This window comes from Buteo buteo, chromosome 1 (genome assembly GCF_964188355.1).
Source record: "Buteo buteo chromosome 1, bButBut1.hap1.1, whole genome shotgun sequence".
In the NCBI taxonomy this organism is placed as follows: Eukaryota; Metazoa; Chordata; class Aves; order Accipitriformes; family Accipitridae; genus Buteo; species Buteo buteo.
In genome coordinates this window covers 69,595,701-69,620,645 of record NC_134171.1, presented here as the reverse complement: position 1 = coordinate 69,620,645, position 24,945 = coordinate 69,595,701, and the positions used below count along the sequence as shown (strand labels likewise).

The 24,945-nt window shown below is 37.7% G+C and overlaps 1 protein-coding gene across 7 annotated transcripts in view; it reads right to left on the bottom strand.

Annotated features, from left to right (window-relative positions):
- Positions 1–1,899: 1,899 nt before the first annotated feature.
- Positions 1,900–24,945, bottom strand: part of TTC29 (tetratricopeptide repeat domain 29) — a 374,033-nt gene continuing 350,987 nt past the window's right edge. For all 7 annotated transcript variants that reach the window (XM_075035175.1, XM_075035158.1, XM_075035166.1 and 4 more), the window contains one exon: positions 1,900–2,645. In XM_075035175.1, coding sequence (XP_074891276.1) covers positions 2,605–2,645 — 41 coding nt within the window. In that variant the 3' untranslated portion in view covers positions 1,900–2,604. The remainder of the gene's footprint in view (positions 2,646–24,945) is intronic.

Sequence of the window (24,945 nt, the reverse complement as noted above, 5' to 3'; positions counted from 1 at the left end):
CGAGGCCTGCCCGTGACCCGTGGAACTCTGACTGCTGCTGACAGCTGAGAGGTTTATTCCAGGATCCTGTTCAAAGCACAACGTATGGAACAACCTTCTGCCCAACCTCCTTGCCCCATTAATTTGAAGGGGAAAGCAGAGCCTTCGTTTTCCCACTGAAAAAGTCTGCAAGGAGCAGAACAACGCCTGCATTCTGCCAGACAGATAGTTACTCATCAGACCAATCATCACTGGGATGGGAAGCAGGTACATTTAGCTCAATAAACATAATTTTCTCCTGAAGCTTCCTGACCCTGAAGAACACAACTTGCATTTACATTATTATAGGATGATAAAAGTCCCCTTATTTTTATTAAAAGCTTTAGGACTAAAAAGTATCGTTAAAAGTATGGGAGAGTTAATGCTCTAGAGGATTAATTTGTGGCCATTTTTTCACAAGCATACAAAAGTTATCACTTAGTAATGAGAGCAGATCGGCAAAAAATAGTGATGATCACGAATGCTATTTAATGTAACTGCATAATAACTTTTGGGAGACATACACAGAATGTTCAGTTACTGCAGAAATGTATGTGAGGTTCAAAACCCTTAAGTATTTAGAAACTTGTCCTTGAAAAATTGTCTTTTCTAGAATGTCTGCTTAGTTTATGTTATTTTATATTTTTTTTTTACTATGAAGGGTAAATTAAAATATGCCATTTCTTTCAACAATATTCTGATAAAAGAAATTCCAAATATCTAAAAAAGCAATCTCTTACAAGCAGTCCTGCTATACTTATCAAGATTAGGAGAGTTTGCAGATTAATGTGATTTTCAGATATTATTTGTGAAATTCTGCTGCTGTTATAATGTTTTTTGTATTTCATATCAATAGCATTAAAATACAAGGGGTAAACTGGATACTGTTATTATTTATATTTAAATCATGGTCCTGTTTATCTTCCTGGTTTTCATAAAATGTTTGCCTGTTTTTAACACTCAGTAATGAGATTTGTATGCTTATGTGCATAATTGCATGTAGGAACATGCCTATACAACTTTTCAGCCTTGTAAAAACATTCTAAATGAACAGTGCTGTAATAAGCTTGGTGTTCAGATGATACAGACCTCTGAGTAAAAGAAAATTATTGAGGTATTTGTATTTACATTGCATGTACACAGCATCTTGATCAAAAATGGTCTAATAGGAGCAAGTTAATGATAATAATAATGATATGTTTTTACCATAACTTAACAGGGAGAAATCCTATTGTCACATGTCAACCAGTTACTTAAACTGCAATCCTGAAGAAAACCAGTGAATTGAGTTATTACTATGGCAAAAGCTATTGCTTTCGCAAGGACTGTCATAAAAACTGATTACAGGTCTAATGGACCTTGCTTCAAACTCCGAATCTGGAAACCTCCATTTAAAGAAAGAAATGGTTGACTATTGGGATTCATAAAGCTTTGTTTGAAAAGCATAGTTTGAAAGAACAGGTTTTCTAATACATGAAATTAGGAAAGTTCACATGAATTTTCCTAAATTAAATTCAAAGGTTCCAAACCCTGCTTTTACGTATATTTTGCGAAGTGATAACCACCATCTTCTGTCCCCTATCTCTTTGGGCCACCAGTGATGGTAGCTGGAAAATGCCCTCTGAGGACAGTGAAGACCACAGGAGTCAGACTTCTATGGGTCGGCCATGTGAGGAAACCACTGTCAAGAATCAAAATGGGAGACATTTCTCCACACACACTCCAAAATCAGTGCTTCAGATTATTTACCAAAAAGAATCTAGGCAGAATTTTAGTTTACCTGATTGTGTGAATGAACACAGGCTTTGCTAAAAGGGGAATTTTGGGATCAATTTCGAAAATGTGACATACAGGTATTCTACAAGATGCACTTTCATTGTTAAATATAGTTGTTTCAGCTGTGCCTATAGATTGATGTTGCACTTGAGAGTGTCAATGGCATTTCAAAAGCTTTGATTGTACAGGCTTTCAACAGCTTCATGAGTGTGCTCCACCAGATTTTAAACAAACTTAGTTGTGTTTTGGGTCCAACCTGTGTTATAGATTAGAACAAAATTGCACCATAGTGTGCCACCCAGGCTGGAACTATTTTATTCAAGTTACAGTTGAACCACAACTGTTAAGCACAGATGCTAAAATCATTGATAGCCCTATGAATAAGGCACCAAGCTTGTAGTTTATTTTTTCTGAAAGAGACAATAATCTGTGATTTAAGGAAAACTCTCCAGACGCATTTAGAACCTGATCTTACAAGGTATTGAGCATCTTGGATTCCCATTCAGTACGTATAAAGGATGTTTAATATCTTAACAGGAGGATCTTGACACTTCAGAAGACAATAAGCATTAGGGGCACAAAGTGCAGACTTTCTATTCTGTATTACGCTTTTTCTTTTGTATTTATTTCAATGACACCAGTTATTTTTGATAAAAGCATGTAATACATATTGAAGGCACACTTCAGTCATAAAAGAACTTAGAGCTCTCAGATATTTGTACCGCAACATTGTGCTCCCATTTAAATGACAAAATTCCTACCAAAATTCCTACTTTGTTGCATGACTCTTCGGTGATCTTCCTGTACTCATTATACATCTATCAGCTTCTCTGTAAGTAAGCAGGCATTCTCTATAATGAAAAACAGCAAATAAAAAACCAGTAAATGTTGTAAGTTTATATATACACTTTGATATCTACATGTTTTATATTTGGGTTCAGCATCTGGTTAATAGATTTGTTTCTATCTCAAAGGCTTATTTCTGTAAATTAAAAGCAATTACATGATCAAAGGCAATTAAATTCTGAAACTGGAAAAACAAGTAAAAAATCTGAAGGAAGTGTGAATTTGTTCATTTATAAGCAGGAAAAATATTGCTATTTGGACAAAGTAAAATAGAGGTGATGCAATTGCCTGTCAAAATCAGGTTGAATTTTGATACCAACGACATTTTGCGAAAATCAGCATATTGATGTAAGAACTATGGTCTAAGAGCAAATACTGTAGCAGGAAGGTCTAGAACTGGTGTCTTTGGAAGAGGCTCACAGCGGCTTTGAAGCACTTGTTTCTTTATTAAGTTCTGTTGTTGAAAAAAAAACAACCAAAAAGTGCATTAGTGTTTTAGACTTACAACATTCTTAATAGTAAAAAAGCCTAGAAGGTTTATTTGAAAAACACATAATACAGTAAAAAGACACAAGAGAAGGAAATCTAAGACAACACAGAGGTGAGCCACATAAGATATAATCCTAGAAATACAGAACTGACAGGGATTTCTGTTCTTTTTTCTTGCACTCCTGTGTGGCAGTTCTCCAACAGGCCGGTTTTGCAGGGTAGGTCCAGGTGGGACCAGCTGGGGAGCCAACAAGAAAGATGCGTTTGGGAGAAGACGATGGCAAAGACAGTACTGAAAGATGGCAGGCAGCAAGAAGACTATCCAGGGGAAGCAGTGAGCAGTGCAGAAAGCAAGAGCAGGGTGAGGAGGTTGGATAAGTAAGGCTGCCACCTCTCAGCGGGGTCCTCCTAATGGGACGTGATCAAAAGAGCAGGTGGCTGGGAGGCAACGGCTTCACTCCGCAGCTTTTGGCAGCCCCACGGTTCCTTTGCTCCCACGATCTGTGATGCCCAGCCTTGTTCCTTCCTTGCTCCATCTCTGCACCGAACTCCCACCTCCCGGCTGCCCTTTCTGCTCGGTTCCCAGTGACTCTCCAGCAGCCATACCTCCCTCTGCCTAGTTGCAACCACACCGGCCCTGGGGGATTGTTTCCTATTTTGGGAACTACTGATCTGGTTCACCTCCTCAAATGAAGAAAGTGCACATATATCTAGTCCATCCTTGACATCTATTTGTCAAATCTATTCTCAAAGGCTTCTGATGAAGGCCATTTCACAACATCCCTAATCTCTCTGTTCCAGTGCTTCACAATCTTATAGCTCTGTTTCTTCCCTAATACTTAAGATAAATATTTATTGCAAATTAAGCTGATTTTTTCCTTGTTCTACCTTTGGTAGACACGAAGAGCAAAGGAACGCTGTCCTTTTTTATAATAACTCCTTATAGCTTGAGAGACTATTTTCCTCCCTCTAATCTTCTCTTTTTGAGGCTAAGCAAAAGCAGTCTTTTCAATATTTGAAAGGAGCTCATGTTTTCTGACCTCTGTATAATCCTTGCCTGGATCCTCCTCAATTTGTCACTATCTCTTTGCACTGTGATGCCTAAAACTGGACTCTCTCTTTCAGTCACAGCAGTACCAATGGTGCTTATATGGCATCCTAATTTAATTCATGTCCAAAAGAATTACATTAATCCAGTTCTGGTAGAGGTGAAAAATAACGTTCAAAGCAGTGTTTCTGCTGGTGCAATGATTGGAACAGATGCAAACTACCGGACCACTCAAGACTCAATAAAATTTATGTTTCGTTATATCATAGGCTTTTATTAAGTATAATTGCTAACTAGGACTTCATCCATAGTTGTATGCAAGTAAGAATAGGATAAGTAAATCTGTGAAGAATATCTGAGGATTAACGTAAGTTATTATACCAAGACTCATTTTGTATGAGGGCAACATGTACGTTAGTGGCTTACTCTGTGTTTAACAATGTAGTTATTCCAGGTAACATTTTCTGGAACCAGGCCTAAAGTACATCAATGGAAATTCCTTTATGAGCAGACCATGTCTAAACCAAAAAATCTAATAAAACCTAATTGAATACAAGGGGCTGTGCTCATGGCTGCACAGTCTGTAACTTCTCAGTTTGGCTTAGGAACTCAAACACCGTGAAGCAGCTGAGAGCCTCACGCAGTTCAGAAATGCTAACAAGGGCTCTGAACAACGTTGGCCCACCCCAGCTTCACACCAGTGCAGCGTTATTGCTCTTTCCAGTGGAAGGTCATTGTTGAAAAAGTGGTGCAAGATGGGTGGGTGACCTAAGCCCAAAATGTGACTAGGTATGTATAATAACATATGTATTTGCCAGTAAATAGACATAAAAGTGTGTCTCTGACAGCAATGTCTCTTACATACACTGACACATGCAAAAAACGGCAGGGATGTGTACATGACAGATGGGGAATTATAGCATAAATTGCTTTTCTCGGGCACCTTTTGGCCTTTTGCCTTCACACTTGGACGCCAAGCTATTATTGTCTGATTAACAGTTCTACCCTCCCAGCAAATATGAAGCATATCAAGGATAACTGATGGAATACTAAGCCATAAATGTTTTCTTGGCATTTGTTTGGCCTGTGCTATTTGGGAACAATAAAAGCATCTCATATTCATAATGATAATACATATGTACCACCACAGATCACACCATCAAGCATTCTCCTTCTATCTTATCGTGTTGTGCAAAATGCAGGGATAAACATTAATATGAATTAATAGTATGTAAATATAATTAATCATAATAGGATGTTCCTGACATATTAACACTGCTGTTGATAAAATATAATTAAAACTGTCTGGTTGAATTTTCAGTGCAGCTAGAATTGGCATCTCCGTTCTTGCTGTTTACATGTGTCTATCTAAAGATCGTTACACTTCTAAAAATCTCATTATTTCATTATGTTCCTGGGAGAAAGCTGAACAGAGCTGCTAGTCCTTTACACAATACAATTAATGAAAAGTCATACAAAAGAATGAAAGCCACACCTACAAAGACTGAAGCTAAAATGATCACTAACTCCAGACAGGACAGGAATTTTAGGCCCCTTTCTCTCAAAAGATTATAAAGAATATGAAACAGGCAACACCTGTGTTCCTGAACTTGCATGCCCATGTGATGGGAAGACATTCAAATCCAAGCTTTGCATTGTTCAGAGACTGGTGGACTTTATTAAACAAGAACTCCACTGAAAAGCTCCACGAACTGATGAAGAATCACAAGAGGACTATTGTGTTGGGGAGCCGAAACTGCTTTGAAAAAAAAGAAAGGCAATATTTTGAGGAGATGACAAAAGTAAGAAGGAGAGTAGCATACAGAAGGTGACCCAGAAACCATTTTTCACTGTCTCTTCCAATCAAAGAATGAGGCAGGATATACTGAAAGTAGCAGGTGGTGGGCTTGGAGACAAAAGAAGGGGTTCTTTGTGCATTGCTAATTCATCCTTGGAACTGCCTGCTGCAGGATGCTGAGGATGCCCTAATTTTCTGCGGGCCCAAGAAGTGGCATGGCAAACAAAGAGAAGAAAAGTCCATACCCTTGCCTACTCTTCCACTATAGCTAACTTGCTTAAGTGGCATAAAATCCTGTAATACACCACCTCAAACAAAAGACAGCAACAGTGTTGTTGTATTTTTACACGTATTTAGGTACATGTACGCAAACAAGACCATATTTGCAACTGCTCTTAATGTGAGTGAACTCTTACTACATGCTAAAATAGTAACATAAGGCAACGCAGTGTTTTCCTTACACCTATTTTCCTTTAATACAATTAATTCCATGTATTCAGACTCGCCATTAGCCAATACTGCATTTTTGTCACAAAAGGGAGGGAGGGAAAGCAAGACTATCTCACCATATTCTTTATACCCTCCCCATGATCTGGCAGGGTATGCTAGATTATCATGTTGGCGTAACGCAGCTGATGAGATACAACCCATTATTGTAATTTAAAAATTACTTGCCTTTTTAAAGGTCATGCAGCTGTTTTCAGTTATATAATCTGTAGAATGATGTAATGGAGTAGGAATAAAGATGCAGCAAAAAATATGACTGCCAACAACATGCATGTCCCACGCTTGAAGATCTTCCTACTTTTCTTCCACCTTGATAAATGAAAATTGATGCAATGCTTTTTTAAAAGCAGATTGGGCCTACATGTTTAGCCATGTATCCTGACTAGGTTCACTTGGAACGGAGGCAGTTGTACTTGGAGATTTTATGAATATAAAGATTAATGAATTTGTACAATTTGGGCATGCAAAGCATTTTTATCAGGCATATTCCATTTAGAATAAGCAGTAAACCATATATAAGGGTTGTGTCAAAGTTTACTGAATAGGGCCCTTGGTAGCTAATGTAACATTTCTCCAACAAATCAAAGGTATTGTTCTATGCTCACATGAATATACAGTAGCCATTACCTTAAATTTAAAACTCACTGTGAACAGCAAACACACTGTGGGGATATGAAGGCCATATTGTATCAGTGGAGTCTGCAGAGATTTTCTTCATATGGCTTTGCCTGGTTGAAATATATGTTGCAGTTGAAAGCTAAAGGGATTACTTTTGAATAGTCATCACAAAGGTTGATTATATTCGTATATCATTTAGCTGGACCCTGCAGGCTATTATTCCATTAGCTGTGCTGGCCCTGCACTGTCAAAAAGTTGATCATATAATGTAAAAAGGTTACATGCTCTGTTAAGGTATGTGAAGTAACTTGAAACAGTAATCTTTTAAGAGCACTACAGCTTTGTACTTGAAGGTAGATTGCATTTAAAATAAATACCCATGAAATGGAATAAATACAATAAACCTACCTCTGTTTCCTATTTTTCCTACTTTGAATAGGCCGTACATAATTTGAGTAAGTTAATTGTACCAGGTAAGATATTGGCTATAGAGTATTTTTTCAGCCTCAAGTCCAAAGAACTATAACCTCAAAACAGCTGCATCTTTACGCGAAATGCTTGCTGAAATTATGTTTCTGGTGAAAAAGATTTGCTGATTATGTTTCCCTTGCACATACAAATACACACACACATTTTCTTTCAGTGCTTAATAAAATGGATCTTCAGATGGTTCCATTATGTGGATGCCTTAATATTATTTTATGCTAAAACATGGACAGTGCATTAGATTGAAAGCATCTTACTGTTCCACCAGGCAGAGTAATCATGGACTATCCCTAGATAGCAAATGCTCCCATTGGGGAAACAATACCAACAACATGGGCTAATGAATCACAGTAGTTATTAATCATGGGCATTTGTAAGAGCCACATATAATAGAGATGAACTCTCAAGATTAGGAAGGTTAGAAGGTGGGACTGAGAAAAGGACAGGAGATCATCCCACGGCATTTTAGAATAAGTTTATGGACAAGTATTTGCTTCAATACAATTGTGCCCATGCTTGTTTCAGTCTTTCTAAGCAGGCAGAAAAAGAGAAACAATTTAGTCAGCTCGGTTCACTTAGCTTTCAGATCCTTGTAGGACAATTTGGCAAAAATAAATAAATAAATGCACACATACAAGACCCTTAGGGCTTATGGCCTAGTTAGAAATGAGACAGTGCTTCTTTTATTAGACAAAGTTGTTTAATTTAGATTGTAAAAGCGGGAGTTGGTTCTCTTTCAGTATACCGTATATATTATTCAGGGCAATGAATGAGTCTTTATGAGTACAAATGGGAGCTTTTAATGAACTACAGCAAGCATTTGAGCAGGTAGGTTTCTCTGAATAAAGGCTTCACAGATGGGTAAGTTTATGAATGAGAAGCAGAATTTATTTCATATGCTTTTAAAGAGCCTTACTCAGACTAAGGCACTGTAAGGGAAGGTGCAAGGTTTTTCTGGTTTGGATGAGAAAACCTAACGGGAATATGATTTTCCCCCGCCTAATAACTTCCATTGTTTACTTATATTCAACAGTCCCCAGACAAGTTAATCTTCCTCTCTCACATAGTTTGGGCACGTGCCAGACATTTGTACAACAATGGAAATCTCTCTTGATCTTACATTTTTCAGTTCTGTTCACTGTGAAAATTATACACTAGTCTGTGAAAATATAGTATAGCAGCATCTTCTGTGCAAACCATTTGTTGAATATCAACTTTAAATAACAGCTCTGTCAGGTCGGATTGTTGACTGTAGGTAGAAAAAAGGGATTTTCTCAAGGCCAAAATATGACACTGTGTCTTTGTGTATCCTGAAGTTAGAGATCACAAAAATTCTACACAAATTTTGGTGACACAGAAAAATCAGCTTTGAAAAACAGTCATCAAGAAGACCACTTAAAACATGAAGAAATCCAAACAAAATAGCAGCCAGTTTTTAGTTTATAGTTTTACCTTTATTGTCAACAAATTTTACATGAAATCCAAACTATTAGTTTAAAGTTTCAATACAGCATCTCATCTCTGGCTCTACTCCAACCCAAGGTAGGGAGAAGTTAAAGAAACAGTATTTCCCATTCAGCATTTCAAAACTTTCTCAGTGGAAGACAAAGTTTTCCAGCAACACAAAGCGGGCTGAGTGCCTGCCCAGCTGGTTCATCAAGGTTTCCACAGGGCAAAGGAGAATTCCCAGAAAGCCCGGAGAAGGGTTTCTTTTCCTTCACACCCCCATCACCCCATGTCCCCCCCCGATGCAGAATAAAGATCACAACTGGAACCTACTTGCTCTTTCCTAAAGACAGGACAAGCCTCGGGGGAACTTCCCAAGAAAGCAAAGTTCTGAGCAAAGGGGGGGCTGCTCGCTCTCGTGGTAGAAGCCAAACTCACCCTTGGCTACCCTGGGGAGTCGGTGAGGAGAGAACATACAGGCACTATAAAACCACTTCCACTAGCTCTACCTCTGCTGACAACGATGAGCCACCACTAAAGATTGAGCCCCAAAGCTACTCAGAAATCCTTATGAATGGAAATCCTTATCTCACGCACAGAACGGGTATTTTATAGTCCTGGAGAACGTTTGCCAGCATTTTTAAAGATATTCCTATAGCCTTTTACAAAAAGGTGTATACCTTAGTGATATATGCACAGAAGTTTTTAACACACCTCTTTAGAGTTATGAATGAAATCTAATCTCATTGCAAAGGGTAATGAAGCAGTAGCGGACTGATGTTTCAGACAACATAACGATCATAACAGAAGCAGAACATTTGTTCCCAATTTGTGTGCAGAATTATCATCGCTACATTCATTTTAAAGCAAAGAAAGGTATATCAGGTGCTGAGTAAATAATTACAATGAAGTTGATGTGAGAACACAGATTTCAGGCATAGCGATGATTCTAAGCCCAATTCATGCCCAAATCAGTACACTGAAAAATTCTTGCTGTCTTCCCCCAAATCACTACAGTCCTTGTCCTGTACAACTTTTAAATACTCTGCCTGAGAGCCTACTTTATGCACTTACTATGCAACTTTCTTGCATGGCTACACATAAATACCTTACCCTTTACTCATATAGACATACTGGATTAAACTGTTAAGTACTTGTTATAAAGGTCCCACTAAAAACTGCAAGACAGCATAGCAGGACAGTTCATAACTGCATTTTGTAAACACCATCTTCTACCTATTGAGCAAAATATGCCACTGAACAGAGAAGCTCAGTATTTAAATCACTGTTAGGGTGTGGTATGTATTTCTGACTACGCAGCCTGATGTGTCTTCAAAGGATCTGGCTGTCAGAGAGTGCTTAGCACCCCTTTCTCTGAAATTCAGATTTCTCAAAGGTGTCCTAAAGGGAAGGAAAGCTGGAAAGCTCAGATTACTTAAACACTTCCTCTTGCTTAATTATATGCCATTAGCATACCGAGGTTCAAATACAGTATCACACTGCTCTGATTAGAGGTATCTCTGATTTTAGTTCTTTTTGCTTTTCTCTCTGTGTTTTGACATGAGTGGTCTATGTAATTTTGTTGAGAGTTTCTCATTCTGCAGATCTCATTCTTTATGTTCTGGTTTGGCTTTGCTGTTTTCTGGCCTCTAAAGGCTTACCTACTCTTCTATAATTATATGTAAGAGTACTTCTTCATGGTTGACACCTCCTTATTTCACCATCTCCAGTGACTGCTCTGCCTGGTGGCTCACAAACTGTTTATCATCTGAGGCCACTATAAAGCAGGTTTTTTTTGCCTGGGAAACCGTCTTCCAAGAGCTTAGCCAAAGGTATCTTCTGGGTACAGAAACTGAAGCCAGTGAAGCAGAGAAAATCCAGCAATGCATCTGCTACAAAAAAAAGGATGCCAGGGAGATTTTTTTTTCTCCTTATCTGACTTTAGTTTTACATCTTCTAATGCATCTTAGGCATGAGTGCACCCTCTCTTGCTAAGGAGATGGAGGAGAAGCATCTGGAAGATTATGTTCTCTAAAAAGAAGATACAGAATCCCTTGTGGAACTATCAGTTTTCTTGTGACTGAGGTTTTCTGGGGAGAATATAATTCTCTGTAGCAGCTAAAGTCCTCCTCTAAGATTGATGCAAAGTGCTCCTACTTCTCTCTTAAAAAAAACCAACCAACCAAACAACAAAAAACCAGCTGCTGAAATTAAGCGTCCTTGCATTCACATGTGGTGACATGCTTTTAATGCTACGTGAGACACCTCTCCCATGGACACTTTGGAGAAGCTTCTTTGTCTTAGTTTTCCTTGCCAATTTTACCAACAGAGTGAGATCAGACCTACTTCTCTTCACCAGGCACTGGGAACAATACTTTTCTTGGTCAAAGCAATACTGAGTGTTGGGTTTCTCCCTCGTAGTTTTTGGATTGATGGCCATGTTCTTTCAGACAACATGGGATAACTTGAAAGGCCACTACTTCTTCCGTCCTTAGAGATAAGTAGAGAACTCCAGCTTTCAGGCCAGTCATCCGCTTCTTTTGATGAGAAATAGATTCACATGAAAAAAAGATTACACTGAAAAGTGGAAATGGATTTTCTGTTTTATTAGCAGTCAGCATAAGACTTGTGAGCTACTTTAGAAAGTTACAGAACTACAGAGATCTTTAAGAACATGCCAGTAGAAGCTAGAATTTAAAAATAAATGCTCTGGCTAGTCTGGGCCCAATCCTCAAGTGATGGAACCAATGCAGCTTCACTAAAGTCAGCATGGTTATGTCAGCTTTGCCAAACTGCTTCAAAACAGGTCTTTTTAGAAAACATTTGACTTCAGTAATTTTAAATTCACCTTGAATTATGCCATACCAATCACATTGTTTTGCTCTAGGAACAGCAGAGCTTAGAAACATCCACCAGGCAAACAAATGCCTTCATAAAGTAAAAGACGTCACCCCACCACTCCTCGCCTCGACGGCAGTGACAAGGCTGAGATGGGAACCACCACCAGATACTCTCAGTGTGGCAGAGACTTACTGAGGCTGAAGGGAGGCATGGACTTCTCGGCCTGAGGGAAGGAGAGCCGCGATGGGTGATCTGGTTTCTTTTCGACCTTTCCCCAAACCACGACGCAAGGGGAGAAAGGGGACCAGCGCTATTTCTGTGTTGCTGCCCTAGGTTAGACCGTTAAGGGAAGGTTTCACTCTCAGTCCTGTCCCTCACAGAGGCATCAGTGGAAGTGGGGGCAGGCATGGTTTCAGTTACAGCTGCTGCCAGTTTGAAATGCCTTCCTAAGATGTGGTAAATCATGCAAAGTCACCAGCTGAGAAATAGGAAAGAATTTTTCCCCAGGGCATAAGTCTGAGAGGGATTCTGGCAGACTTTTTTTTTTTTTTTTTAAACTGTTCTCACAATCCAGGAAACCTGTTTTGAAACTAACATAGGTTTGAAAATATCACAATTTCCCCAAATTCACAAAGTGAATGTGGAACTTAGGATGATTTCAGCTATCTGAACCTGCTACAGACCTGGGCACCCCTTGACTGTGCCATCACCCCTTCATGGGAGGAACTGAGAGTATCTTTGGAAGCTGGATAAATTCCAAGCATTAGGGAGAAGACTCTGGCTAACAGTAATTTGATAATTTAACACCACACTGTACTCAGATGAACATTTGGTGCTTTGACAGGAAAGCAAGCCTTCCCAATAGAAACAATAGATGTGCAGCTTCCCCCTTAAAATCTGTGCTGGAATCTGTACGTTCTGATCAAATCATGTTTGAACCTCATCACAAAGCTCACAAGGTATGATAGACAAAATTTCTTGCTCTAAATTGTAATACGACACCGCTGCTTGGAGGTTTAAGAGTCTTCAGGCAAAGCCTTGTTTTATCAGAAGGGATATTTCACAGGCACAAATCTCGAAGACCGCCCTTCTTCCCATAGCAGAGCCTTAGTTTGATCCTGGTGTGCAAATTCATTTTTTAGGCATAAAACTAGAAACTGTGCTTTGGCTTCTTCTGGGTTCTGTTTAGATCGTACCTATTGTATTATGAACCAGCTCAGAAGAATATTTGTAACATGAAAAAATAACAATGCCATCCTTTTGCAGAGGCTTTATTTGAGCGGAGCGTTGGCTTGTGGTGAGCAACCGTATCCTTCGCACGCATCTTCCGCAATCACGTAAACTCAGTGTTCACAAAGAGAGCACGGTGGGTCACGGGCAACCCTGTCAGGCAGATGGCAGCGGGCTAACAGTCTTGGAAAGGTTCACTCGCCTGACTGCAAATCTCTCTGGTGAACTGCTTGCTGTGGCTCTATTTAATTCTTAATCTTTGCTTCTCTGTTTAATTCCTAGCTGCTTTAGAGACCTGTTGTAACACAGCAGTTAAAAAAAATATTCACATGTACTTTCGGGCCTCCCCAAAGAGCACTAACTTGACACGTAGGCCATGACAGCTGAGCTTGGACTACTAAGAAATCTAATCCAGGGTTTCCATCATCTCAGTTGTTGCCTTTCTTTCATTACAGTTTGACTCAGCCCTTAATGGATTCAGCTTTATAAAATCAGAAAAAGAGGAAAACCAAGCAATTTATTCATGTTTCACTAGAGCTCACAGAAGACATGAAATTTCTCTAAAAATGCAAATTATTTTGTGCCACACAAGTGAAACTGGGCAGCTAAAGCTCTTAGAGGAAGGCTCTTTCCCAGGGCTAATGTTTTTATACCCAGTGATTGAATAAATCGATCCCTTTATTATCACATCTCTTTTACTCTCCTTTTTCTTCAGAAGAACGTAACCAAAGGTACCAAAGCGCCCTTTTTAATTCTCAGAAAATTGATTATGCGTGTTAATTTTGTTTTTAATCCCAGACATATCAAAATAAACACCATAGACATGTGTAGCAGAAATCAATATCTCTTAAGCATCAAGTTGGTAAAAACAAGGATTTAGTAAGAATCCAAGATGTAGAAGACTAATGTACAAACTAAGCCCTTATTTATGTAATGTGCCTTTATACAAGCTCAATATAAACCTGAAAGAAACTATTTCAGAAGAGCAGAAATGGTTTACTTGCACTGCATCAAAAATGACCCCATAAGACCTCCTTTACTGAGATAGCCCAGATATTTAATGTGAACATATGTTTTTAAAGGATTTCTTGTCTTATGTCCAGTCATTCTTGTTAATTCATGGGACAGCATACTGCAGATGTGCTCTTTTTTATGTTACATAAAGCAAAAATTACATTTAACAAGTGTAAGGTTGGTCATAAAAAATAAATAAAAATAGACTCTTAAAAGCTGGGAAATCACAAAGTGAAGCTATCAGTCATTCTTATTGAGAAGGGTGAGGACAATGTGAAATAAAACTTGCACATCTATGAACAGACATTCCTAAAATGCCAGCACTTGGCTGTTATTTCACATTCTCTATAGGTTGCTTTCATTGGCCCAATATTTCTTCCTTTAGGGTAAGCTGCAATGCACATTTTCACTAGAAGCCCTTTCTAGTCACTGACTTCAATTTTAATAATAATTAAGTTAAATATTTTGAACTGATCTGCAAGTTTGTGTAGCTGAAAGAATAGAAAACAGTCAGTGTTACTTTTTGTGTGTTCTACTTCTGGGTAAGAACTTTAACTACACATTTGTTTTAACAGTAGTAGTCTTCATTAATATAATTGTTTAATATGCAAATAAAATAACTTTCACAATGATTAGTTTTCTAATACTAATCCAAATCTAAGTACCAATTTGTGCACCTTATTGATATGTACACTAATCACGCCATTATTATTGGTACTTAATTCTGTATGGTTTTACTCATTCCTGAGTGCAGATGAGCTAAGCAATACCTCTTCAAAAAAGGAATATTCTCTTCTATTCTTTACTGACACTAAGGTCTTCATCCTGCATACATCATTTGTAGCCAAGTACTATTCTCCCCCAAACCTCTTCTTAAATTGGCATAAGATGGCATATTCAAAGACTTACTACAAGGAATTTCTAATTAGAAGCTACTCTTAGAGAATTGGTACAGCATAACTTCAAGCCAAGACATGGAACCAAAATGGCTTGTGAGGCAGTGAGGTCAGATTTCCTTGTAACAACACAGAGAGGACAGACAGGAAAGTTGTTCCTTTGGACCACTCACCACCATTTGGCACTACCAAAAATTGCTGTCTCACCTCAGCAAGATGGATGGAGCCCCCAATAAGTCAACAGTGAGACTTTAACACAGTTTGAATCTTCCCCAAAAGTGGGCGCTTCTGGAGTAACACAATCCCAGCACCAGCCCTCTTACTTGGAAAGTGCCACAAGGATTAAGTCTAAATTGAGTTCTTTGTAACACCTGGATAGAGCTGTGAAGGGGAAAGATCAGATCAGACAGTACCAAATGCCAGCGACATGCGAGTGGCTTGCACGGACCAAGAGAATTTGATTTGAAGCACAACTGAATGTTCCATTTTGATATGCTCTTTATGTTATTGATAATGTTTCCTGATTCAGACCAGAACAACTACATCCATGGAGGCACATTTGCACATTAGCTAAATCACTTCTGAATTTTTGTCAGTCTTTCTTACTCTTCATTATTCTAGATGTCTAAGTGAAATTCAGAAAGAGGAATCATTCTGTGGTTTTCTATGACATTGTTAGTTTAGAAATTGCTAAGTAAATTCACCTATATTGAAAGTATAGACTACTCAAATACACATCTTTTTGATATATTTACGTTCACATTATAGTTTGTAATGGCAAAAAAGCTTCACAATTAATAATTGTATGAAAAGGCAAGTTTAGTATGAAATTGGTTTTCCTATTTTATAGGAAAAACATGTCACAGAGAGCAATATTTACAACTCAGTTCCCTGGGAGCTTCTAAGTAATGCTGTAACAAAACAGAGTATTTTATTATAACTTATTCTGAAGTTTAATTACACAGCCACACACACACAAAGGATTTACAAATAAATAAAGACTACAGCTACTAGCATTTTAAAAGTAGTTTTAGTAGAGAAGCTCAAATTATGAAACGTGAGAGAATTATTCTGAAGAGTTCTGAATCTGTTTATGGACAACTAACTTTATTAAGACAATGCTATTTTTTTTGTATATAATACATTTGCTAAGGAAATATCTGTTCACTGAAAGTCAGGGTGAACAAACAACTTAACGTGAGCTGCATCACTGACAAATTAGTGGTTCAGGTCTGGGCTGAATCCTGACTTTGTAAAACTTCACAAGTCTCTTCATTAACCACTGTGGGGATTGGTACTAAATGGTTGTAATTTTAATACTCTGAATGGCATTCTTCCATTAATGGGAACTGAAACCTGGTGATTCTAATGAAACATTTTTTTGTACAGTTAGATATTTTCTGTAAAATGTTAGGTCAAGGTTTTTACCTTGCACTCAAGTCACCAAGGGAATTCAAAATCTTAAAACTATATTTGTATTCCATTTGTATTCTCCCCAACTATACTAAGATTATGGTTGAACCTCACTTCTAAAGATGTTATATAAAAAAAAAAAAAAGAGAGAGAAAGGGAGAGAAATGAAAAGCACACTAACTAGATCCTCAATATTCTTAAAACAGACTATAAAGAACTATCTTGAATATAAGGGAGCTATGAAGGGAATCATAAGCTTCTCTCCCCAAACCAAAATACTGTATCAGGCATCAAGGAGTGCCTGAGAATCTCAATTTTTCAGTTTTTCAGTTTCCAAGCTTGAATCAATACCCTCTGAATTTTTATTCCAACTGCAGCATTCACATAATATAATCTTGTTCATTGAAGTATTAAGTCCTACCTTAACAGAAGTGCCTAATGCTTTATCTTTAGGGTTTCTTCAAAACTTCACTACTTTTAGTTCCTGAGCTAAACCTACCAATGAGCCAGTTCATAAAAAAAATAAAAATCTGTTCTTGTGTCAACATTATCCTTTAAAAGGTCTTCTAACTTGGTGTTTATTCATCTGTGTATGTGTATGCACTCTGCTATCTATGGTGGGATTTAGAATATGCACTAAGTATTTCATTGTATGCAGAGCTTACACCAGCAAGCTTAAAAGGGTATCTATCTGGATTTTTTCCTTTTTTTTTTTTAATATTGCATTATGATGCTACTTAGCTAACTTGAAAGCAAAGACACCTTACATCTGCAGACAAGACCTTAATACAAAAAGGTTATATAATATCAATCTAAGATGACATTTTTACCTAAATACTTTTAGGCATTTTTCTTTTAAATGTAGGTCTTGACTATGTAAAGAAAGTAAATAGAAAAACCAGCAAGCTTAGGACACTGTAAAGTAAAAGATTAAAAGTTAAGCTGTCGAAAAACGGACATGAATTTTTCATCATTTTTTGTTCTTTAAATTTTTTCACACACTTAAACAAATGATGACATCTTAATTCAAGCATACATCATACACTTGTGAGAAAATGTCATTTGGCAAAAATGTAATATGCCAGTTTTAAAGATAACTTTGTAAAGCCCACACAACATACCACAGAGCACACACCACGTCTTCTAAAACTTACAAAACAAGTTAGCAAGCCTAGAACCTTGCAGGACTCTTTTACAAACAGAAGATCAGCCAAAAAAAGAGCCACACAGGATCACAAATCAAATTTTTAATTTCTTTTGAATCCCTGCACACACCCCCCCCCCCCCCCTTTTGGGTGACCAGGCAAAACTCTTAGAAGATAGGAATCTTTCCTTCTTTAAGTGTTGATGCTTTCTATTGTTTCACTACATTTATGCATTTCAGATTCTTTCTGCCTCCCCCTTTCTCTCAAGTACCCAGAGACTTGTAGGATAGCTTCACTGAACTATTCCCTCCATTTGTTTCCCCAAAGAGGTTCAAATTTTTCCTCCATTGACTAGTCGATATCTAACGCAGTGGTATTCGCCCAAGTCAGCAGACAACTTAAAGCAATGTCCCTTGAGGAGTAAGCTGCTTCTTCCACTCCCAATTTGGTTAGGATGTTATCTCTAAATTCAAATAATGATGCTTTGCTATCAAGCCAAACTTCATCTCTGATTATTTAACCAGTGCTGTAAGAAAAGAACTAGGAGTGAAGTCCCTGTGAGGAAAGAAATGCAGGGAAAAGATGGAAGAAAATCCTGAAGACAGCAAAAATGTGAAAAGAAGGATGAAGGAAGAAAGAGTGGAAATGGTTATGAACAGTACAGCAATTTTTTTCAAGCGACTAATGAATAAGACAATACAGTGAAGAAACAGTAAGTCACTAAAAGTTTAGGTACCACATAAGGTTGTATTCTGACCCTGATTACTGCGGAATCTTCCCCTGGACTTTTCAACGTGCAAGAAGGAAGGTACGGATGTCTCTAACATATAGCTCTTAATTAAAAGCAGAATCAGGGCCTCTGTAGTTTGACATGCCTGTCAGAAATTCCCTTGGATAGCACAGGAGAACGTGGCTGTTTTGCAATCACTCTGTACCCTGCTCATTTGCCACTGACACAGAAACCTGCTCACTGCTACAACCCAAAAACATCAACTTGACTCCCTCACTGCACCTACAAATAGCTGATGACTACCCATTTTCAAACTGAACTCCAATGTTAATTTTCATGATGCCAAGATACTGGAGACAATTTTCTAAAATAGAAAAGCTGAAAGATTTCAGGGTATAGGCATAAAAATACAACTTAATCCATTGCTTTATTTTATGAGGACCGCCCAAAGACAACAGAGCACAAATATCAAGTACCACATCTCCACAGATTGCATTGTTTTCCTATTTCTACTTGTGTCCTTACAATAAAATAGTAGGAAAAAGCATAACTGCATGCTTCTTTTTATTTTTTTTCTAGAAAAATACACACACACACACAAAAGAGTTAAAAGAGAACTCAAGGAATAAAAGTTAACAGCAGAAAGGCAAAATGTATTTTTGGGATGGTGGTCACTAAGGAAGACCTCCAGCAGAGATCTACATCAACATCTTTATTTTCTAGGTGAAAGTGAAAGGAACAGTCCCAAACTGAAACACCATTGGAGGAGGATTAGAACAAACTGAGAAATGAACAGTGCAAGAAAGTGGTATTTGCTCAAGAGGTTTAAAGGACATGTACATAGGTATTACTTAAATCAACCTCAATATCAGACTAATATGAAGTGCTAAACAAGACATTAATTAAAAACAAGAATGTTCCATGGGACGAGGGACCAGTAAAAATCTGACTTTCATACTAGGAAAATTAGCTACAACTCTAATAAAGTATATAATGACAGATAAGTGAAATAAAATCTTATAATGAGGAAAAGAAATCAAGATAGCTTTTGTAGAGGTCTCATGAGATTATTGTTCTTTTGAGGAATGCATGAGGATCTGGATGAATATTACCTGGTTGATTAGATTCCCAGAATGCTTCAGAGATCTTCTCTGGATTAATAACTAGTTAAAGGTAGGAAATAAAGGTACGAATAGACAGATTGATTTTCACTATGAAGACAGATCAGTAGTGAATTCAACAGGGATCTAAGGCAGAATTTGTACAGTTAAACATTAAAAAAAAAAGAACACAAAATGTTAGTGAACAGCAAAGTGACAGAATCTACTGCTGATACAAAATTACGCAGGGTAATCAAAATCAAAACTTTAAAGAACTTCAAAAAGATTTTGTGACTGGGCAATAAAGCATCAGATAAAATTCAGTGTTAATAAATGCAAATTAATGCACATGCAGAGAACAGTCTTTTTTGCACAGGGAGATTGCAAGCTTCGACTTGATAGAAAGATGACTGACAGTAGGATATAAAGAGATGTATGTATTTTCATGAGCGCCAGGAAGAAAAGGAGTAAGAAACTCACTATTTCTCATGGAGCAAAAGTTGAGGGGCAACAACTGAACCTGGAAAACAACAGGCTAAGGACGGATTCAGGGAAGCTGTATTTTAGCTGTGAAATTCAACGAGGTGTCTTGGCTGCCAAAGTTATGCAACAGTTAGAAATACACTGGACAAATTCACGGAGAAGTACAGGAAAGCCTATTAAATATAGTGGGATCTACATTCAACTTCTTCAAAAAGTCCCTAACTTGCAGGCTGCTGAAGATATGGAGAGAACACCAGACAAAAATATTCCTTCCAAATTTCCTGCTCTTGTATTTTTTCCTATCTATTAGGCACTGCTAGACAGATACCAGACTAGATAGGTCCTTGATCTGGCACACTACAGTCATTTTTTCAGTGTATCATGTTACTATTAGAAAAGCATGATCTCTAATTGTAGAGATTAGAGAATGGTTAACATAAAAAACCTACACAGGAACTCTTCCAATTGTTCCCTGTATGAAATCAGACTAACTTACCTCTGCTAAATACTACCCCAAGGTTTTCATCACTCTCTGAATTTTGTATTTTTGGCCACTAAAACTCATTCTACTAAACTTGACATTTTCTGACCATTAACGCCTATTTGGCTTCCATTCAAACGCTACTAACAAATGATGGTTTGTGAGCGCTGACCTTTCCAAGATATTGAATTACTATTTTTACTTGCAAAAACCCCACTAATTCTTGTAGCGTTCGCTACATATCAAGGTGCCACGCTTAGATCACTGGTCGGCCCGGACCAGGGAAAGAGACAGATAACACACGCAGCGTGAGCGCCAGCTTCCCCCTTTTATTGCGCAGTTAATTCCTTTTATACTAACAAGGGGAGGTGGGGTTACAGGTACATCACAAGGCTGCGACTAACCCTCTAACTTTCCGTGACAACACGAGATCTTCCGAACGCCGACCCCTACAAATTCTATCTGTTGTGCTAACGTAAAGGCGTTCGGACTGTTTTTCTACAGTTTTTATTAACAATAGAGCATAACAGCACTGTCATAGAAAGACTGGACATTAAACTTATCTCAACACTTCACCCAAGAGCTAGATCCCTCGCTCTATATACTGAAATTGGGAGCACACTACTAGTTACTAAAAATCTCAACCCAAGCACTGATATTTAAAAACAGAAGCACCATTTCCTAGAGCGAGTAGAGTTTACAGGCCAGTCTTCAGCTTGCAGATCATCTGCAGCAGCCCTGTGGGAGGACAGTTTTTATAAATAAAATATTTGTGAACAGCAGTAGTCACAGCATTATTACAAAGTCCAAAAAAAGATATCAAAGGGCACTGTTGCATGTGTTGAGCAACAAGTCTGCATTTTTTTTTTCCCTGAACAGTTGTATGCTTCTATACCGTGCCCAGAAAAAAGAATTTTTAAGGTAGTTTAAAATACAAGGCAGGACACATTTTTTAAAAACCAGTGATATTACTTTTGTGTATACATGGAATTAATTTTACCTACTGAATGAGTTACGGTTGTTACCATTTTTACATATTTTGCATTTGACTGAGAATACATGCTGAAATCATTGCTTACGCCCTAACTCTCTTTTTCAGTTGAAGAGTGAAAGCCTAGGGCAAAGGCTGAGAAAACCTTTTAAAAACAAGGCAAAATGACCCTCAAATTTGGAAAACTCCTGTGCTGTCCAGGCCTTCACACACACACACTGGCTCTTGCTCAGGCTCCCTCATTTCTGGCCGAGTGACCTAAAGTAATTGTGGCAGGACTATAGAGACTGGTACTGGGTGAAGAAGTCCGCAGGAAAATGAATAAAGCTCTAGTCTGTATCACCTTTTAACTGAGTCTCTGTCAACAGCTGGAAAATTGACATTGTGCACCCTATCTTCATGCTTTCAGTCATTATATATCTATATTGTCCTCTTCTGTGAGTGACTTTGATCCACTGAGGAAGTGGTCTATGAGGCCATGGGAAATAGTTCACTAAACAGTGTCTTTCATTGAAATGTTGCTGTGAAGACTGCACAGTAGTTTGCAACACATCTTGTGGCTTGTTCAAATAACTTGGGAACCGCCTTGACACCGCATTTATGTGGGATAAGCCCAATTCCAAATGAGTGTTTATTGCAGAAGAGGGGAGGACTTAGGTAGGTACAGGCTTCATATTTTCTCTGTTAAGCAAAATGATAAGGACTTCATGATTTGGGTTATAACATGGCAATGAAAACACCCTCTTGCTACACTATTCTTTCTAGTACTGAACAGACTCAATTTATAGAAACTTGTGTTTGAATGGAAATGCTAAATAATTCTTGGATAATATGTTTTTAATGCATTTATCATTTACATTGAAAAAAAAAGTGATAGACTAGAAACCTACATAAACGTATGAAAACAAGTTCATCAAAATACATCACCCAGCACAAGGTGTACGCCAGCAATGAGTCTGCCAGATGCAGGGACAGTAATACAATGCAATATGCAATCTTAGTTCTTTGTAAACAGAGCACTACACTGAGTTGATTAATGTGAAGATCATGGACGATCCAAGAGCACACATTGGGATTAAATATTACTACCAGACCTGCACATCATTCAGTAAAATCTGGCAGGATTTTTAATCCTTTAAAGTACTGTTATTGCATCACAGTCCAGACTTTCAGAGATGCTATCACTGGGACAAATACGAATATCTGTGTTGATCTTGCTGTTTCCTCCCACACAACATCATTAGCTTCAATCAAAGACTGTAAAATATAGTTGAGCCTCGATTTTGCATGACCACCAAGCATAAGTCTCAAGGGTGGCAGTAATTTATGACAAAATTTTATGGCAATCTCTGGGATTTTTAGGGTAACACACCATGCAGATAGAAATTATTGCAAGCTAATAGATTTGCATGCAGATTTGGGTCAGATCTTTCAAAGAATCTCTGGATCTCATGGAGTTATCAGCACCAGTATTTCAAAAAATTCTAATTTTCTTCTGCTGTACTACTGTAAAAGTGTCCAGTTTGGTTCCTAACAGCTATTGTCCCCAACTGAGCATGACAGCATTGGTCACAGAAGATTGGACATTAATCTCTTAAAATGATGTAATTTGTATTTTATTTATTTATAGGAAGTGCCTACCACAAGCTCACAAAAAAGAATCGCCCCCTGTTTTTGTGATTAACGTGTATGCTGACAAGGCTATCCTTGTGGCTACAGTGATGTATTTTTATAAAACACAGTCACTGCTATGTCCATCCTCTAGTAATTACAGTATCTTCAGAACAAACCTATTCAAGCAAGCTTCCAATGCAGATTTTGTTTCCTGCATACATTTCAGTGTTGAAATAGGAACTACGCAGAACATTCCTGGATTATATTATCTGAGCTGAGGGTCAAAGCTGCCTTGTATTCCTTTGGGTAGGGTGTGGGAGTTGGAGAAGACTTTAGCTGAGCATCATCCCTAAACAGTTTTGGTGGTGGTTTGTTTTTTTTTTTTTTTAACAGACTTGTGCCTGTTGTTCCCCTTTCACTTACTCTATCTTTGGTGTAGTATAGTATACATAATTTAAATAACCAGGGAATCTCTCTGGGCTCAAAACCACCTGCTGGCTTATATTAGCTAATTAATGGTGATTTATCCAAGTTACTAATTTGAGTGGAGCTGATTGCCTTTAGGAATTTTGAGAACGTTGTAAGAATTTTGATTATAATTATGCTTATTTGATGGGCAGTCTACTTAAAACACTTAAAAAAAATATTTGCCTGCCAGCTGATTTTTAACTGTGCCAAATGAATGACTTTGTGTTGTTTTCTACTTGAAATCATGTATTCAGGTAGTTTGTTTACTCTGCTACTCAATTTCATCTTTGTCTGGCTCCCTATCATTTTCTCTTTCATATTAGGGTTTATTTGCCTAGCTTTGAAACAATGACTGCTTGAAAAATAGTACTGATATTGCACCTGCAGAGCTTAATCATTTTCACAAAAACTAATATAGCAGATTCATTTTAGCCAAACTTCTCTGTCATGCTGACCTGATTCCCAGGGCCTGAAAGTGTGAATTTAATGGTGGTACAATGTCTGAGGTAAGAATATAATAGAAACCTCTCAGCAGTATATCTATTGGATCAGTGTAATTTCTTTTTTCTCTACTGGTCTCAATGTCTCTTAAGGCAATCTAGTCTGCAGACAGCAAAGGAGGCTAGCCTTCTCTTTTACTGTGATCCCGGTGCTACTTATACTAAACAAAGAATAAACTCCCTAGATAAGGTATACAGTCGACATCTGTTAAACATATAGTCCTAGAGGAAAAATTACTCTATTAAAAAAATTATTCTTTTCCCGTGAATTTAAGATGATACTACTACAAGGTCTATCCTGAAGACCAGAAAATAAAGTTATTACAATTTGGCTGTATTACTATTGCTTTTTAACTTCAGGGGTGAGGAAGTTTTTCTCTTAATCATTTTCAGGCACTAAAAATGACAGTTACATACTACATTCTTTAGAAAGTAACGAGAACCCGGTGGTAGAGACGTTGGCTTCCAGTACACATTTGTAGATGAAAATTTAACAGAACTAAAATAATTCACCAAACTGAAGCAACTATTTCCAATGTAACTGACGCATGAGAAATTCTACTCTTGCTGGATCGAATATCATGCAAATACTCATGTTGTGCAAATTCCTTCTACAGAAACTTGTATGATAAAGGAAACTTAGGATATGACCCAGCATAAGCGTGCTCTCAGAGACTCTTCTTTATACAAAGCCTTCTGAAAAAGCCTTGTCTACTACTGATGAGATGGGGGAAACTGTAGACAAGTTTCCTCAAAGTCTCAGATAATTTTCTATGAGAAAGTATATAAAAGCTGTAATTTGTAGAAGGTGTCTTTAAAACTGGAGTACTACATTTAGGCATTTAATGCCACATCTTTGACTGAAATCCAAGAAGTGCAAGATAATAAAAAATGGTGCTAGAATAATTTTTATCAGAATCAGAATCAACTGTACCTGAACCATTTTGGACAGACACTTTTCTAACATAGTCTTTCAAAATGACCCCAAATACAGAGATTTCATTCCC